At 54.8% G+C, this 15,644-nt stretch overlaps 1 protein-coding gene across 1 annotated transcript in view; it reads left to right on the top strand.

Moving 5' to 3' along the window:
* Positions 1–15,644, top strand: part of LOC141152660 (uncharacterized) — a 129,182-nt gene that overhangs the window by 7,844 nt on the left and 105,694 nt on the right. Inside the window, exon 2 of the mRNA XM_073637217.1 lies at positions 2,699–2,945. Within this exon, the coding sequence (XP_073493318.1) occupies positions 2,699–2,945 (247 nt within the window). The remainder of the gene's footprint in view (positions 1–2,698; positions 2,946–15,644) is intronic.

Here is a 15,644-nt window from a genome sequence, read left to right on the forward strand (position 1 = left end):
CCTTAATCCTACAGGCTGAGGACTGTGAGCAGCCATTCCCTTTCCTCTAACTGGCCGAGGACTGAGAGCGGCCAACTTCCCTTGTAAATAGTTGCGCGTCCTAAAGCGCCCCCTACCGGTTTTATAAGAAAACCAGAGTTTTTCTAAGAGACTGTCGCACTTTTCCCGGACACACGTTGCACAGTGTCCGGAGGAGGAACCAGAGACAAGAGAAGTCTACGAGAAAGTTTTATCTGATAAGATATGTTATATATATAACGTTTTATATGTTTTATATGTTTATATGAAAAATTTTGTATGTTTTTGGTGTTTTATGTCTTACAGCCCGAGGACGTGCTGTGATTTACCAGGGGGGAATGTAGCACCCTGAGGATTCGGCTGCTACAGGGGTATTGCACCTCAACCCAGAGGTGTGATATTCCACTCCCGGGTAAGGAAGGAGTGTGGAACTGAGCTCAGATAGACTGCATGCACTACATACATCCCATTTCAGAGGAGCAGGCCGACGGTACTCCCACTTAGAAATGTGCAGGTACAACCGAGCCTGTTCCTGGCTGGAGTGGGAGGGGGGGTGGTACATCCCATGTAGTGTAGGGGCAGATAGGGGGAGCAGTCTGGGTAGTGATAGGAGCTCATTGGGTGCTGGTCACCTGAGCTCACACATAGAGGGATATATAAGGAGGGCACCAACTTAGATCAGGGTCAGACGCTGAGAACAAGTCAGTTGGAGAGGAGAGAGAAGAAAACAGCAGCCCTGGAGAGAGAGAGAGGAGAAAGAAAGAGAAAGACCCAGAGGGGGAAGACTGAAGGGACCCAAGAACCCAAATTAGAACACCGGGTGAGGAGTCAGCAAGAGGGAACCGGAACCCAAGCTGGTGGGGGTAAAGACATTCCCCAGCCAGAGACCGGAGACCGTGGGCAGTGTCTGTCACGGTCACCCACTACATTCACCCCGAAGGCACACCACATGAAGGGTCAGGGAACCCAGGGCCAAGGGTGTCCCAAAAGAAGGCCCGAGGGAGCTGGACCTAGGTGAATCACTGGTGGGGACGGCTGAAGAAAGGACAGAGGGAGAGCTCAGGGCCACGCTCCGGACTTGTTTGGGGGTTGGCTGGATCCAGGACCTGGTGGACGCAGCACGGCTCGGGTGGTCACTAGCAGCTGGAGTGACCGGAACATCAGCAGTAAGTAAACACCCTTAACTGCACAACCCGAGTCTGTCTTCATTGCCGGCTGCACCGCACCACCACAACCCCCATCCTCTGCGCCTGTCCCCTCTGAGGCTATACCCCTCCCGTTGGGGGTTATCCCACCAAGCTGCGCATCCACCATCAGCCTCAGCGGACCCTGCTGCAGCGGCGGCCACAGTGACCGCATCACAACGGGTGGCGTAGTCGACACAAAAGAACTCTTAATAACATCTGTAGGACTGCCACATAACACTGAGCTTGACGCCCTGGGCACGGGACCGGGTCACAGCCGCTCGGAGACTACAACCCCCCATCTGATCCGGTGCCGGGTATTCCCCTCCAAAAAGGAATATGTCCCAGGGGGCGCGTCAGTACCCCACTCTCAGGTAAGGAGGAACACCACCCAGGACCCAAACACTCACATCCAACACTACATCACTTCTGAGGGAAGGCCCAGATAGCTCCTGAGAGAGAGCACAGACCCGGTCCCTGTCTGGAGGATGGAACTAAGTAGAGGAGGTGGGTGGAGGAAGTAGTTTAGGGGAGCACTGAAGGAAGAGTATAAAAGGAGGAGTAGAAACATCTAGAAGGGTCCATTTTCCTGGTTCCAGTCCTTGGAGCAGGAGTTCAGTGAGAGAGGAGTAGGGCCCAGTCAGTGAGACCCAGTAGGAGAGTGAGGAGAAATGACTGGAGCAGCGAGGAGGGCTCCAAAGATAGAAGGGATCCAAGAGGCACGGAGAGTGCGGAGGCCACCTGTGTGCCCGAGATCACGCTGACCGTGAAGGGTTCAGGCCACAGAAGGGGACCGGCCCCTGACTAGTGGAGAACTGCAAGACTCAACTAGCAAACCAGAGGTTGCGGTATCTTCATGTGCTGTAGCCAAAATCCACACACATTCGCTGAAAAGGTGGCCTTATAGGACAAAGGGGACAGTCAGGACGTCGCCCAACAAGGCCCGCAGCCACTGGCTCGGAACACTGTGTGTGAGGTGCAGGGCAGGAGGGCGAGAGCCAGTGCAGAGGGAGAGACGACCTGGAGAGGTACACAGAAAGGGGTCCCATTCAAGTGCACCCAAGTTGTCTGAGAGTTGGCTAGATCACTTCCCCGGAGGACACAGGACGACGTGGGCGGTTATAACCAGCTGCAGCAGTAACCTGGAACTTCTTAAGAACTGTGAGTAAAACCTGAAGACTGCACCCCACTGTGTCCTTGATTTATTGCTGCGTCACCAGCCCTGCACTACACTGCCCCTGCCAACAACATCTACCTCATCAAGTCCTATATACTGCCCTGGAGCTTAGCTCTGCCCGTGGAGAGCTGAACCATCTTTGCTGTGTCACCAACAGCCCCAGTGGATCTGAACAGCAGCCGCGGCCACCTATAGCCGCATACCACAGGTGACGTCACGAATCTTTATTCCTCAAAACTTTATTTCCCCAATTGACTTTTCTTTATTGACCGCCCTGGGCCACGGACCGGGTCACTGCCTCTGTGACTACCCCAAATAGAACCGACCGGCCTGGTTACCGAGTACCCTACGACCCCAGGAGCGTGTCAACAGCTCCTTAGCACGGGAAATTCAAAATGTCCTGAACATGAGAAATAGCGTCTTGGCAGCTGGAGGGATCCAGGCTGCTGGTGATGGAGATGACAGCGAGGAAGTAGAAGGAGCGGCTTTATCTGAGGAAGAAACAGATGTGGAGCATCGGGGGACGCACGTAACGGCTGTTCCGAATGGACCTCGCATTCTGCCAGGTAAGAAAAGTGGTCACTGTATGTCTGGGTGTTGTGGTGGGAATGTGGAAGTGGGGCGACAGGCTGTGGCTGATGGTGATGGGAATGAAGGTCGTGTGGGAGAGAGTGCCATGTCACAGCTATTGCGTGTTATGAGGGAGCTGATTGTTCCGACTGCGGCGAGCCTGGTTTCTGTTTGCCAAGGAAATGGGTCTGGGGGTGCTACAGAGCCAGTACCGGTTGTGGTAGAGGGTCCGAGTGCTGCCCAGGCTGCTGTGGTGCCAGCATGGAGTACACCTGCAGCGTCGTCCTCGACAATTGTGGCTATAGTACATATGGACGACAGAGCATGAGGTGATATATATGTTTGCTTTGATGGACCGTTGGGGGCCCACTTGAAGCAGAAGACGAAAGAAAATTTCTGGAAGGGTGAGTATATAGACATTTTTTCATTATTGCCTCTGGAGAAGTCTGGGACCGTATCTACTTAGGTATTTTGATAAGGAAGTGGCAGTTTTCTTGAGGGATGGTTTTCGTTACGGTTTCAAGATTCCCTCGCTTGCTATTATTATTTATTTATTATTATAGCGCCATTTATTCCATGGTGCTTTACATGTGAAAAAGGGGTATACATAGCAGAAACACTTACAATAATCTTGACCAAAATGAGTCAGCGACTGGTACAGGAGGAGCGAGGACCCTGCCCTTGAGGGCTCACAGTCTACAAGGGATGGGTGAGGATACAGTAGGTGAGGGTAGAGCAGGTCGTGCAGCGGTATGGTGGAGCGAGGGTTACTGCAAGTTGTAGGCTTGTCGGAAGAGGTGGGTCTTCATATTCCTTTTGAAGGTTTCCACGGTAGGCGAGAGTCTGATATGTTGGGGATGCATGTGTGTCACCCCAGGCCTGGATGCCACAAACAATAATCTGTGTCTGAGAGCAGGAGGGAGGTTCCCTGGTCAGGGACAATTAGCATGCAGCACCTCCTGTCCCAGGCCAGTAGGGGGAGTTGGCTGCCCTATAAATGCTGGAACTAGGGTAGGGTTAGGAAGACCAGAACCCACTTCTGAAGTGTCCAGAAAGGTTCTCAGAGAAGAGGGACAGGTCAGCAGCAGCTGAGGAGTCCGTGAGGCAGAGGAGAGACTGCAAGCCAGGGACAGAGGCGACGAGAGCCGGTCCTGGCAGAGAACCAATCTAACCGGACATTGGGGTCCGAGGCTGCCCCGGGTTATCAAGCCCAGCAGCAGAGAACCAACCGCGAGGGATTTCAGGTCCCTTGGCCTAACAAACCTGGAGGCTCCGCCACACAGAGGGACCAGTACAGCGAGGAGAAAGCAAAAGGTACCCAAGGCCCGAGTCGCAAGTCATACAGGCGAGAAGTACACGGCCAGCTCAGGGACGTGGGCTATTACACCATGAAGAGGGGGATAGTCAGAAAGAGCATAGAGAGAACGGTAGGCCTACACACTCACCCTGACCAGTGGGGCTTGCCCGAATGCTCTCAGACACCCAGGCCCATTCCTACCTGGTACTACTGTTGGGTCATTAGTAACACCTACAATAAAGACCGAGAACTGTTTGACGCGGGCTCTGAACTTTTACTATTGTGGCCGGCACTATCACCCCCAGCATCCACCTACACTGCCCTGAGGTTACACTCTTCCCGTGGGGAGTTATCCTACGCCTGTGCTGCACACCAACACCAGCCTCAGCGGTCTGCCTCGCAGCAGCGGTTTTCTCTGACCGCAATCCACGGGTGGCGTAGTCGGACATTCACAAATCTATAAATAGACTGCCACAACATTTGGTTTGACCACCCTGAGTCAAGGGATCGGGTTGCCACTACTACCCCCAGCATCGTACAGAAGCCCGGTCTCGAGTGCCCCGTGGCCCAGGGGGCGAGTCAACTTTGGCGTAGTCGGCAGGATTCTGACCAACCCGCCACAAACGGGTATTGCGTGCCTGAAAAAGGCTTTATATATACCTGAGTGAAGTTTCCCGCCATTCGGGGCCATTTCCCGCCATCCGGAGCCGTTTCTCGCCATCGGGCGCCATCTTCGGGACGCCGCGCGGGAAGAAGAGGGGCGTGGACGTCAAAAACGCGCGAGACCTGAAGCCCCGCCCTACACTGAGACGCTGCGCAAGGTCCTGGAAGGAGATCCAGCGGACGCCGACGTCATCACCGAGCGACGCAAGGTCCTCGCCCAGAGCATCGCGAGTGGAGCCGCGGCCTACAGAAGAGGATCGCCGGAAGGTAGGCCACGGTTAACTAGGGGGGAGGAAGATGTCGGACGCGGAGGAACCCTCTACCACCAGCGTAGCCGCTGCAGCTGTGATGCCGTTTTCCATGTCCTATATCCCCGGAGCGGCCTGGCTGCCACAGTATGCCGGCGAGTCGCATACCTTGGGCGACTTTAAAGAAAGGCTGTATAGCCTGTCCAAAGTTTATCCCCTGACAGAAGAACAGAAAGTAAGCATACTGATAGGGCAGTTAACAGGTGTGGCCCAGTGGGAGGTAAAGTCTTGGACAGCTGAGGAGAAAAGGACTGTAAGGGGGGTTCTGACCCGTCTACGGGACACCTTTGATACCCGTACCTCAGCAGAAATCAAAATGCGGTTCTATGGATGTAAGCAGCGAGCTCAAGATAGCATCAGAGATTATGCCCTAAATTTACAGGAAGCCTTGGGGGCAATTAAGTAAGCTGACCCTGGCAGTGTGCAGGATACAGATAAACTATTGACTGACCAGTTCATAGAAGGTCTGCTGTCCAGCGCCCACAGAACTCAGCTGCGCCTCATGGCCCTACAGAACCCCGATTTGACTTTTGCACAGTTCAAAGATAGGGCCATCCGGGTGCTCCGAGAACCTGCACCGGGTGGCGCTGTAGCTTCCCGGCACCCTGCCATCACTTACCACCAGGGGGCGGCGCCCTACCCCGCAGACCTTGTGGGGGCTGATGCGCAGGCCCTAAACCCATCCCCGCCTGCAAACCTGCACCATCAGGTCCAAGAACTAGCAAAGAGTGTGGCTGCATTGACCAGGACCGCACAGTCGTTGCAGGTGGAACCGTCAGGACCCATCAAGCTGGCTTCCAGTCCGGAGGATGTCCCGTGGCGTCGACGGAGGAGGATCCCGTCATTCAGAGGGAGGCCCACCGACCATTACACTGAGGATGGACAGCCGATTTGCCGCCGTTGCAGCCAGCCAGGACACGTAGCCAGGTACTGTACTTTAAACGGGTCCGACCTGGGGCAGAGGGCCAACCCCCAGGCATAAGGTCATCAGGCCCGTCTAATTGGCGTGATAAGTACGTGGGGGAACGCCCAGTTTTACCCATAGTACTGGACGGTATCCCCATGAGTGCACTGCTGGATACCGGGTCACAAGTAACTAACATCCCCTATGTACTTTTTAAGCAGTTTTGGAGTGACACTGACATAACCCGTTATCCAGACAATGACTTGAGCATCATCGCCAGCAATGGCCAGCCCGTGCCGCAGGTGGGGTTCAGAGAGATGACCATTAAGATTGGTAAAGTTGAACTGCCGGCACAGGTGATCATTGTGGACATTGACCGTCGAGAAAGTCACCCTAAAATAACCTTGGGTACTAATGTGATTGAAAATTGTCTTTCAGAAGTAATTGTAATTTTGCAGCAGGTGGCGATGAATGTGAGCTCCAGCCAACAGAGGGTCCTCCAGAAAGAGATAAGAGCCCTGATGAGATGGCAACAGGTAGAACTGTCTGGTCATGAGATCGGTAGCGTGAGGATGAGCGACCCGTTCCCCATTGCCATGCCTCCCAAAAGTGAAATGATGATCTGGTGTCGGACTGCAATCGGGTTAAGAGGGAGAGACTACCAAGCCATGGTAGAACCCGTGTACTCAGACAGCAGGCCCACCATTTTGACAGCCCGGGGGGTGGTTGATGTCCGCCATGGAAGGGTGCCCGTCCGGATCTTAAACATTGGGGAAAGGGAAGTACACTTACCCCGGTACGCTACACTAGCCACATTGTATACTGTTGAACACAATGCTGTCAGGGCCATGGAACCCTTGCCTCCATCTCCCCAGGCGGAGGGTAATGGCTCCCAGAAACCCAAGGAGGACTGGTGCCAGAAACTCCACGTTGGTGCTGACTCCACTCCCTTGCACCAAAAACAAGGAGTCTACCGGGTGGTTCAGGAGTACGAGAGAATCTTTAGTAAGCACACGCTAGACTTTGGCAGAGTGAAAGGGGTAGAACACCACATCCCCACGGGGAGCCACCCACCAATAAAAGAGAGATACAGACCTGTACCCCCCGCACACTATCAGAACGCAAAGTGCATGCTGAGAGAAATAAAAGAAGCCGGGGTCATTAGAGACAGCTGTAGCCCCTTGGCAGCCCCCTTGGTTCTGGTAAAAAAGAAAGACGGTACTATGAGAATGTGCATGGACTATAGACAACTCAATCGTATCACCCATAAAGACGCCTACCTGTTGCCTAGAATAGAGGAGTCTTTGGCCGCACTAAAATCAGCTAATTTCTTCTCTACTTTGGACCTTACTAGCGGGTACTGGCAGGTTCCTGTGGCAGAGGCTGACAAGGAGAAGACCGCCTTCACCACCCCGATGGGATTAAGTGAATTCAACTGTATGCCCTTCGGGCTTTGCAACGCACCCGGGACCTTCCAGAGGCTGATGGAATGCTGCCTTGGGCATCGAAACTTTGAGACGGTCCTACTTTACTTAGATGACGTGATTGTATATTCGAAGACCTACGAGGACCATCTAAAATACCTGGCAGAGGTGTTCGAAGCCCTGGCAGGCTATGGCCTGAAAGTGAAGCCCTCAAAGTGTCACCTGTTGAAACCGAAGGTACAGTACCTGGGGCACGTGGTGAGTGCTGAGGGAGTAGCCCCCGACCCCGACAAGGTTACAGCCATCAAGAGCTGGCCAAACCCCTCTAACATCAAAGAAGTGAGGCAATTCCTCGGGTTGGTAGGCTACTACCGAAGGTTCATCCCCGGGTTCACTAAGATGGCAGCTCCAATGCAGGACCTCCTGATAGGTCAGTCTAAATCCAGAAGTCACAAGCCACCCTTCAAGTGGGACAAGTTGGAAGAGGATTCCTTCCGCCAGCTGAAAATGGCCCTCACGGGGGATGAAGTTCTGGCCTACCCTGATTATGGCCAGCCTTTTATCCTCCACACTGATGCCAGTAATGTGGGGCTAGGAGCCGTACTGTCCCAAAACCAACAGGCAGGGAACGAGTGATAGCGTATGCCAGCCGGAAGCTGAGGCCCACTGAAAGAAACCCGGAGAATTACAGCTCCTTCAAGCTAGAATTCTTGGCAGTGGTGTGGGCCATCACAGAACGGTTTAAACATTACCTGGCCTCCGCAAAGTTCACTGTGTACACGGACAACAACCCGTTGACACACCTGGACAATGCAGGACTTGGTGCCCTGGAACAGCGGTGGATGGCCCGGCTATCAAATTATGACTTCACAATCAAATACCGGGCAGGCAGAACCAACGCCAATGCAGACGCCCTATCAAGAATGCCCCACCTACCCGAAGGAGAAGAAGACTCGGAAGAGCTGGAGGAAGTAGAGCTCCCTGCGTTCCACCGGTATGGGGCCACTCAGTATTCTCACCGGGTAAGAGACAAAGACCTAACCACCGCCATGTTCAACCCCTTACCCCACCACGGCTGGGCTGAAACGCAAGATAGTGACCCTGCAATACGCCTGGTGAAAGACATGTTAACCCAGGCAGACGCTAGCCCTGGCCCAGATGCTCCAGAGGAAGCCAAGCAGTTATGGAAGGAGAAAAGCAGGCTATTCCTCTGCGAAGGTAAGCTGTGCAGAAGGCTTGTCAACCACCGGACGCACGAGCTGACCTGGCAGGTAGTGGTCCCACGATGAGATGCAGCAATGGTCCTGGAGGCCTACCATGACAGGGCGGGACACTTCAGGTGGAAGAAACTGGAGTTCCTACTCAGAGAGGGGTTCTTCTGGATCGGTATGAGAGGGGCCATAGAGAAGTGGTGCAGGGACTGCGGCCCATGTAACCTCAGAAGGAAGGACCATACCAGCCAAAAGACACCCTTGAGGCCCATCGTCACCAGGCAGCCTCTTGAGCTGGTAGCCCTGGACCATGTAAAATTGGCTCCAAGTCGGTCGGGCTACGTCTATGCCCTGACAATAGTGGATCACTATTCCTGGTTCCTGGTGGTGGTTCCCGTTAAAGACTTGACAGCCCAAACAGCGGCCAGAGCCTTCCAACAACACTTCTGCTGTCCACACAGGTATCCGGAACAGGTCTTGAAAGATCAAGGTTCAGCGTTCGAGGGGGAAATCTTCCAGGAGTTCTGCAACGGCTGTAAGAAGATTCGGACAATGCCTTACCACCGGAAAACCAACGGGCTGTGTGAGAAAATGAATCATATCGTCATTGATCTCCTCAAGACGTTGCCCCTGGAAGAATGCAGCCTGTGGCCGGAGAAGCTGACAGACCTGATAGACTTATACAACCATATCCCGGTGAATGCTACAAATTGCACCCCGGCTTACCTGATGCGAGCAAGACCAGGTAAGCTGCGATAGACCTGGAGATGGGAGTCCTAACACCCGAGGACACCTCCCTAGATGCGGACTGGGATACGGAACAGCGGCTACAGTACAAAAAGGTACAGGAGAGCGTGGAGAGGAGCCTGGCTCAAGCAAGAGAAAAGCAAGAGAGGCTCTTCAACCAACACGCCCCTGCTGGTCCTCTGGAACCTGGCGAGCAGGTCCTGAAGCGGAAGAGAAAACTTCACAAGCTAGATGACCAGTGGGAGAGAGACCCGTACACAGTACTGCCGTCCAACCACACTGTAACGGGTCCGGGAGGCGGAACCTCTGAGCTACTATACAAGGGGGCGGCCCTTGTAAGGGAGCGGGTGGCAGTCTCTGGATGAACGGACAGGGAGTTACGGCAAGTGATCAGGGCAGTCTCTGGGTAAGGGGTAGGTACGACCTGTGATGGCAGAGCCTCCGGGTAGGCTAGCAGGCAGATGGTAGATGTGTGCTCCCAGGTGAGCAAGCGAGAGTCTCTGGAATAGCAGGTGGTCACGGCACGTGACGGCGGAACCTCCGGGCTGGAAAGCAGGCAGGTAACGGAGATGCGCTCCCAGGTGAGCGGGCAAGAGTCTCTGAGATAGCTGGTGGTCACAACACGTGACAACGGAGCCTCCGGGCTGGCAAGCAGGCAGGTAACGGAGATGCGCTCCCAGGTGAGCGGGCAAGAGTCTCTGAGATAGCTGGTGGTCACAGCACGTGACAACGGAGCCTCCGGGCTGGCAAGCAGGCAGGTAGCGGAGAAGCGCTCCCAGGTGAGCGGGCAAGCTGGTCCATAGACAGACTGACCGGAGTTGTAAGGCAGACCGTCGGACCTCAGGCAAGCAGGCAGGTAGCTGATGTGCGCTCCCAGGTGAGCGGACAAGTTGGTCCTTAGACAGACTGACCGGAGTTGTAAGGCAGACCGTCGGACCTCAGGCAGGCAGGCAGGTAACAAGTATTCAGGCAGGAATCAGGCAGGTAACTAGCAGGAAACTGGCAGGAAACTGGCAGGTAACTGGCAGGTAACTGGCAACGGGACCTGAGGGCTGAAGCACAGGTGAGACACAGGTGCAAACAACATTGCTCGGGCACCTCCATTTTGGAGGAGGTGCCTTATATATGATGAAGTCCTCCGGCCATTGGCCGGGGACTCTTTAGGGCGGCGCGCGCGGCCCCTTTAAGAGGAGGGGAGCGCGCGCGCGCGCGCCCTAAGCACAGGGGCCGGGAAGGAGCGCGCGCTGAGAGCAGAGCAGGAGGAGGACGCCGGGACGGAGCGCGCACTGACAGCAGAGCGGGGGAAGGAAGCCGGGCACGGAGCAGAGCGGTGAGGGGAGCAGCGTCCCTGCCTAGCAGAGGGCAGGGACGCCGGCACTACAGTACCCCCCCCTTTAGGCCCCCCCTTTTTTAGGCCAGACAGAAATTTAGCTAGGATAAGAGGGGCATGGATGTTCTCCCGGGGCTCCCACGTTCTCTCCTCAGGACCAAACCCCTTCCAATCTACCAGAAAAAAGGTCTTTCCTCTTACCCTTTTGGTGGCAAGAATGTTCTCTACCTCAAACTCGTCCTCAGCAGAAACCGGAGCAGGAGGCGTACCTGTAGACTTGGAAAAAGAGTTAAGTACCACAGGTTTGAGGAGAGATACATGGAAGGAGTTAGGGATCCGTAAGTTGGCCGGGAGTTTCAATTTATAGGCCACCGGGTTGATCTGACTGATGACCTCCAGTGGGCCGATGAACCGAGGCCCTAACTTATAGGAAGGGATCTTGAGCCGGACATATTTGGACGAGAGCCAGACTTTATCCCCAGGGCGGAATTGAGGAGGGTCCAGACGTTTTTTGTCAGCGTGTCTTTTCATACGCTCGGATGACAGAAGGAGTGCGGACCGGGTACTCTCCCATATGGAGGAAAATTTGTTAACAAGAGATTCCGCAGCCGGATTGTCCGCCGAGGTGGAGACGGGAAACGGGATCCGAGGATGCTGACCGTAGACTACAAAAAACGGGGATTTGGAGGAAGACTCGCTCTCGTGATTGTTGTACGAGAATTCGGCCCATGGCAGGAGATCCACCCAGTCAGAATGGTGGGCATTAACGAAGTGCCGAAGGTAACTGGTCAGGTTCTGATTGATCCGCTCCACTTGACCATTAGACTGTGGGTGGTAAGCGGAGGAGAAGTCCAGGGTGACGTCCAGCAATTTACAAGTGGCTCTCCAGAAACGGGAAGTGAACTGTACCCCACGATCCGACACGATGTGACGGGGCAGGCCATGAAGACGGAAGATGTGGCGGATAAAGTCTTTAGCCAGCTCGGGTGCAGACGGAAGACCTGGCAGTGGAATGAAGTGAGCCATCTTGGAGAAGCGGTCAGCGACCACCCAAATGACCGTACAACCGGCAGAGACGGGCAGATCAGTAATGAAGTCCATCGCTATATGCTGCCAGGGGGCAGCAGGTACTGGCAGAGGTAGGAGGCGGCCGGCCGGCAGGTGTCTCGGAACTTTGTTGCGGGCGCAGGACACACAGGCAGAAACAAAGTCTATTACATCCTTGTGCAGGTTAGGCCACCAGTAGTGCCGGGTAATAAGCTGGAGGGTCTTTTTCTGACCGGCGTGGCCAGCTAATTTAGACGAATGACCCCAGTGTAGGATCTTCTCCCGATCAGGTACTGGTACGAACGTCTTACCAGGAGGAAGACGATTTAGACTCACGGGAGCCACCTGCATTACTCTGGCGGGATCGATGATATGTTTCGGATCCTCCTCGAGATCAGACACCAGAAAGGATCGAGACAAGGCGTCCGCCTTGACGTTTTTGTCAGCCGGGCGAAAATGAAGGACAAAATCAAAACGAGCAAAAAACAAGGACCACCGGGCTTGGCGCGGGTTAAGTCTCTGGGCATGCTGGAGGTAAGCCAAGTTCTTGTGGTCAGTGTAAATTATTACCGGGTGAAGAGCCCCCTCGAGCAGGTAACGCCACTCCTCCAATGCCAGTTTGATGGCCAATAACTCTCGGTCTCCTATGGAATAGTTGCGCTCAGAGGAGGAGAAGAGTTTAGAGAAGAAGCCACAAGTTACCATCCTCCCGGAAGATGATTTTTGAGTAAGTACCGCTCCGGCTCCAGAGGAGGAGGCGTCAACTTCCAGGAAGAACTGCTTGTTGCCATCTGGGCGATGCAGCACCGGGGCGGAAGAGAAGGCCTGTTTAAGGGAAAGAAAGGCCTCCTCTGCTTCGGGTGGCCACTCTTTGGGATTAGTACCTTTACGGGTGAGCGCAGAAATTGGGGCCGTCCGGGAAGAGAAGTGTGGTATGAAGAGGCGGTAGTAGTTGGCGAAGCCCAGGAATCGCTGAATGGCCTTCAACCCCTCCGGTCGGGGCCATTTCTCGATGGCAGACAGTTTCTCAGGATCCATTTGTAGGCCGGTCTGAGAGATAATGTAGCCCAGAAACGGAAGCGAGGTCTGCTCAAAGAGGCACTTCTCAAATTTAGCGTAGAGATGGTTCTGCCTTAGCCTGAGCAGGACCTGACGAACGTCCCTCCGGTGAGTCTGGAGATCCGGAGAGAAGACCAAGATGTCGTCCAGGTACACCACTACGCAGGAGTAGAGAAGGTCCCGGAAGATGTCATTGACCAACTCTTGAAAGACGGCAGGAGCGTTACAGAGACCAAAGGGCATTACCAGGTATTCATAGTGGCCGTCCCGGGTGTTGAATGCCGTCTTCCATTCATCCCCCTGACGAATACGAACCAGGTTGTACGCCCCACGAAGGTCCAGTTTGGTGAAGATCCTAGCCCCCCTCAGACGATCAAATAATTCTGGAATGAGCGGAAGGGGGTACTTATTCTTCACCGTGATCAGGTTTAGGCCTCTATAGTCTATACAGGGACGGAGAGAGCCGTCCTTCTTTTTGACGAAAAAGAAGCCTGCTCCCGCCGGGGAGGTAGATTTCCGGATGAATCCTCTGGCCAGATTCTCCTCAATATATTCGGACATTGACCGGGTCTCAGCAGCGGATAAAGGATAGATACGCCCACGGGGAGGAGTAGTACCGGGTAGCAGATCGATGGGACAGTCGTATGGTCTATGTGGTGGTAATGTCTCTGCCTCCTTTTTATTAAAGACATCTGCATAAGACCAATAAGGAATCGGAAGTCCAGGTAGATTAGCTGGGGTAGGAGAGGGACGGACGGGATGGACGGGTACCAGGCAGGTTTTATGACAGTCTTGTCCCCAGCGAAGGACCTCTCCGGTTTGCCAGTCTAGCACGGGTGCATGTCTCTGGAGCCAGGGCAGACCTAGCAAGAGGGCGTGAGAGAGTCCAGGTAGAACATGAAAGGAGATACTTTCAGAGTGCAGCATTCCCACCTGCAGGGTAATGGATTCGGTGATGAGTTGAATGGGGCGAGGTAAGAGGCCCCCATCCACGGCAGCGACAGACAAGGGTACAGCCAGAGGTTTGGTGGGGATGCGGTATTTCTCAACCAGGGACTGTGAAATAAGGTTCCCGGCTGCTCCAGAGTCAAGTTGGGCTAGTTCGAAATAACGGTTCTCCCCGTAGATGATCGAAACTGACAACAGCAGGGATGGAGAGGATTTATTCTTGTCTAGGTGGACCTCTCTGAGCGAACCTAGACACAGGCGTTTCCCGACCTCTCCGGGCAGGCACGGATCCGGTGCTCCTTACTGCCACAGTAGAAGCAGCTCCCCTCGGCACGGCGTGAGTCCTGACGGGTTTTGACCATCTTGGTCTGGTCGACCTGCATAGGCTCAGGAGAGTGTACCTGGGGAGAGATGGGGGGAATGACGGGTTTCTGGAAAGTAGGAGCTAAACGTGGAATCCTTCTCTCACGGGTGACCTCTTTGGCACGCTCCTGGAACCGTAGGTCAATCCGGGTGGCAAGAGTTATTAAGTCATCGAGAGTGGTAGGAATGTCCCGACCGGCAAGTTCATCTTTAATACGGCCGGACAGACCCTCCCAGAAGACGGAAACCAGAGCGTCGTTATCCCAGGCCAGCTCCGAGGCAAGGGTACGGAACCGTATGGCATATTGGCCCACGGTGAGACTCCCCTGATGGAGGCGTAGCAACGATGATGCAGATGAGGTCTTCCGTCCGGGTTCGTCGAAGACTTTCCGGAAAGCCGAGAGAAAAGCAGGCAAGTTGGACACCAGGGGGTCTCCTCTCTCCCATAGAGGATTTAGCCAGGCCAGGGCCTCCCCGGTGAGATGGGACATGATAAAGGCAATTTTGGCCCGGTCGGAATTAAACTGATGGGACAAAAGTTCAAAGTGCAGGGTGCACTGATTTATGAAGCCCCGAGCCAGGACGGGGTCGCCTCCGAAGCGAGGAGGTGCAGAGAGCCGGGGTCCGGGGTAGGATACCATAGTATTAGTGGGCAGCGGAGCTGCCGGATTGCAAGATATGGCACTGGCGGAGGTTGTTGGTGGATCAGACATAGTGTTCAGGCGAGTATTAACATTCCGCAGGTGACCCAGGATGGCCTCCTGTTGGGACCTCTGACGGGACAGTTCAAGACAGAGGTCCGAGAGCGAGGGAGCTTGGGTGCCACCGGGTTCCATGGCCCGAGCAAACTGTAACGGGTCCGGGAGGCGGAACCTCTGAGCTACTATACAAGGGGGCGGCCCTTGTAAGGGAGCGGGTGGCAGTCTCTGGATGAACGGACAGGGAGTTACGGCAAGTGATCAGGGCAGTCTCTGGGTAAGGGGTAGGTACGACCTGTGATGGCAGAGCCTCCGGGTAGGCTAGCAGGCAGATGGTAGATGTGTGCTCCCAGGTGAGCAAGCGAGAGTCTCTGGAATAGCAGGTGGTCACGGCACGTGACGGCGGAACCTCCGGGCTGGAAAGCAGGCAGGTAACGGAGATGCGCTCCCAGGTGAGCGGGCAAGAGTCTCTGAGATAGCTGGTGGTCACAGCACGTGACAACGGAGCCTCCGGGCTGGCAAGCAGGCAGGTAACGGAGATGCGCTCCCAGGTGAGCGGGCAAGAGTCTCTGAGATAGCTGGTGGTCACAGCACGTGACAACGGAGCCTCCGGGCTGGCAAGCAGGCAGGTAGCGGAGAAGCGCTCCCAGGTGAGCGGGCAAGCTGGTCCATAGACAGACTGACCGGAGTTGTAAG

This window comes from Phyllobates terribilis, unplaced genomic scaffold, assembly GCF_046119375.1.
Source record: "Phyllobates terribilis strain yellow unplaced genomic scaffold, ASM4611937v1 Scaffold_6__1_contigs__length_29720123, whole genome shotgun sequence".
NCBI lineage: Eukaryota > Metazoa > Chordata > Amphibia > Anura > Dendrobatidae > Phyllobates > Phyllobates terribilis.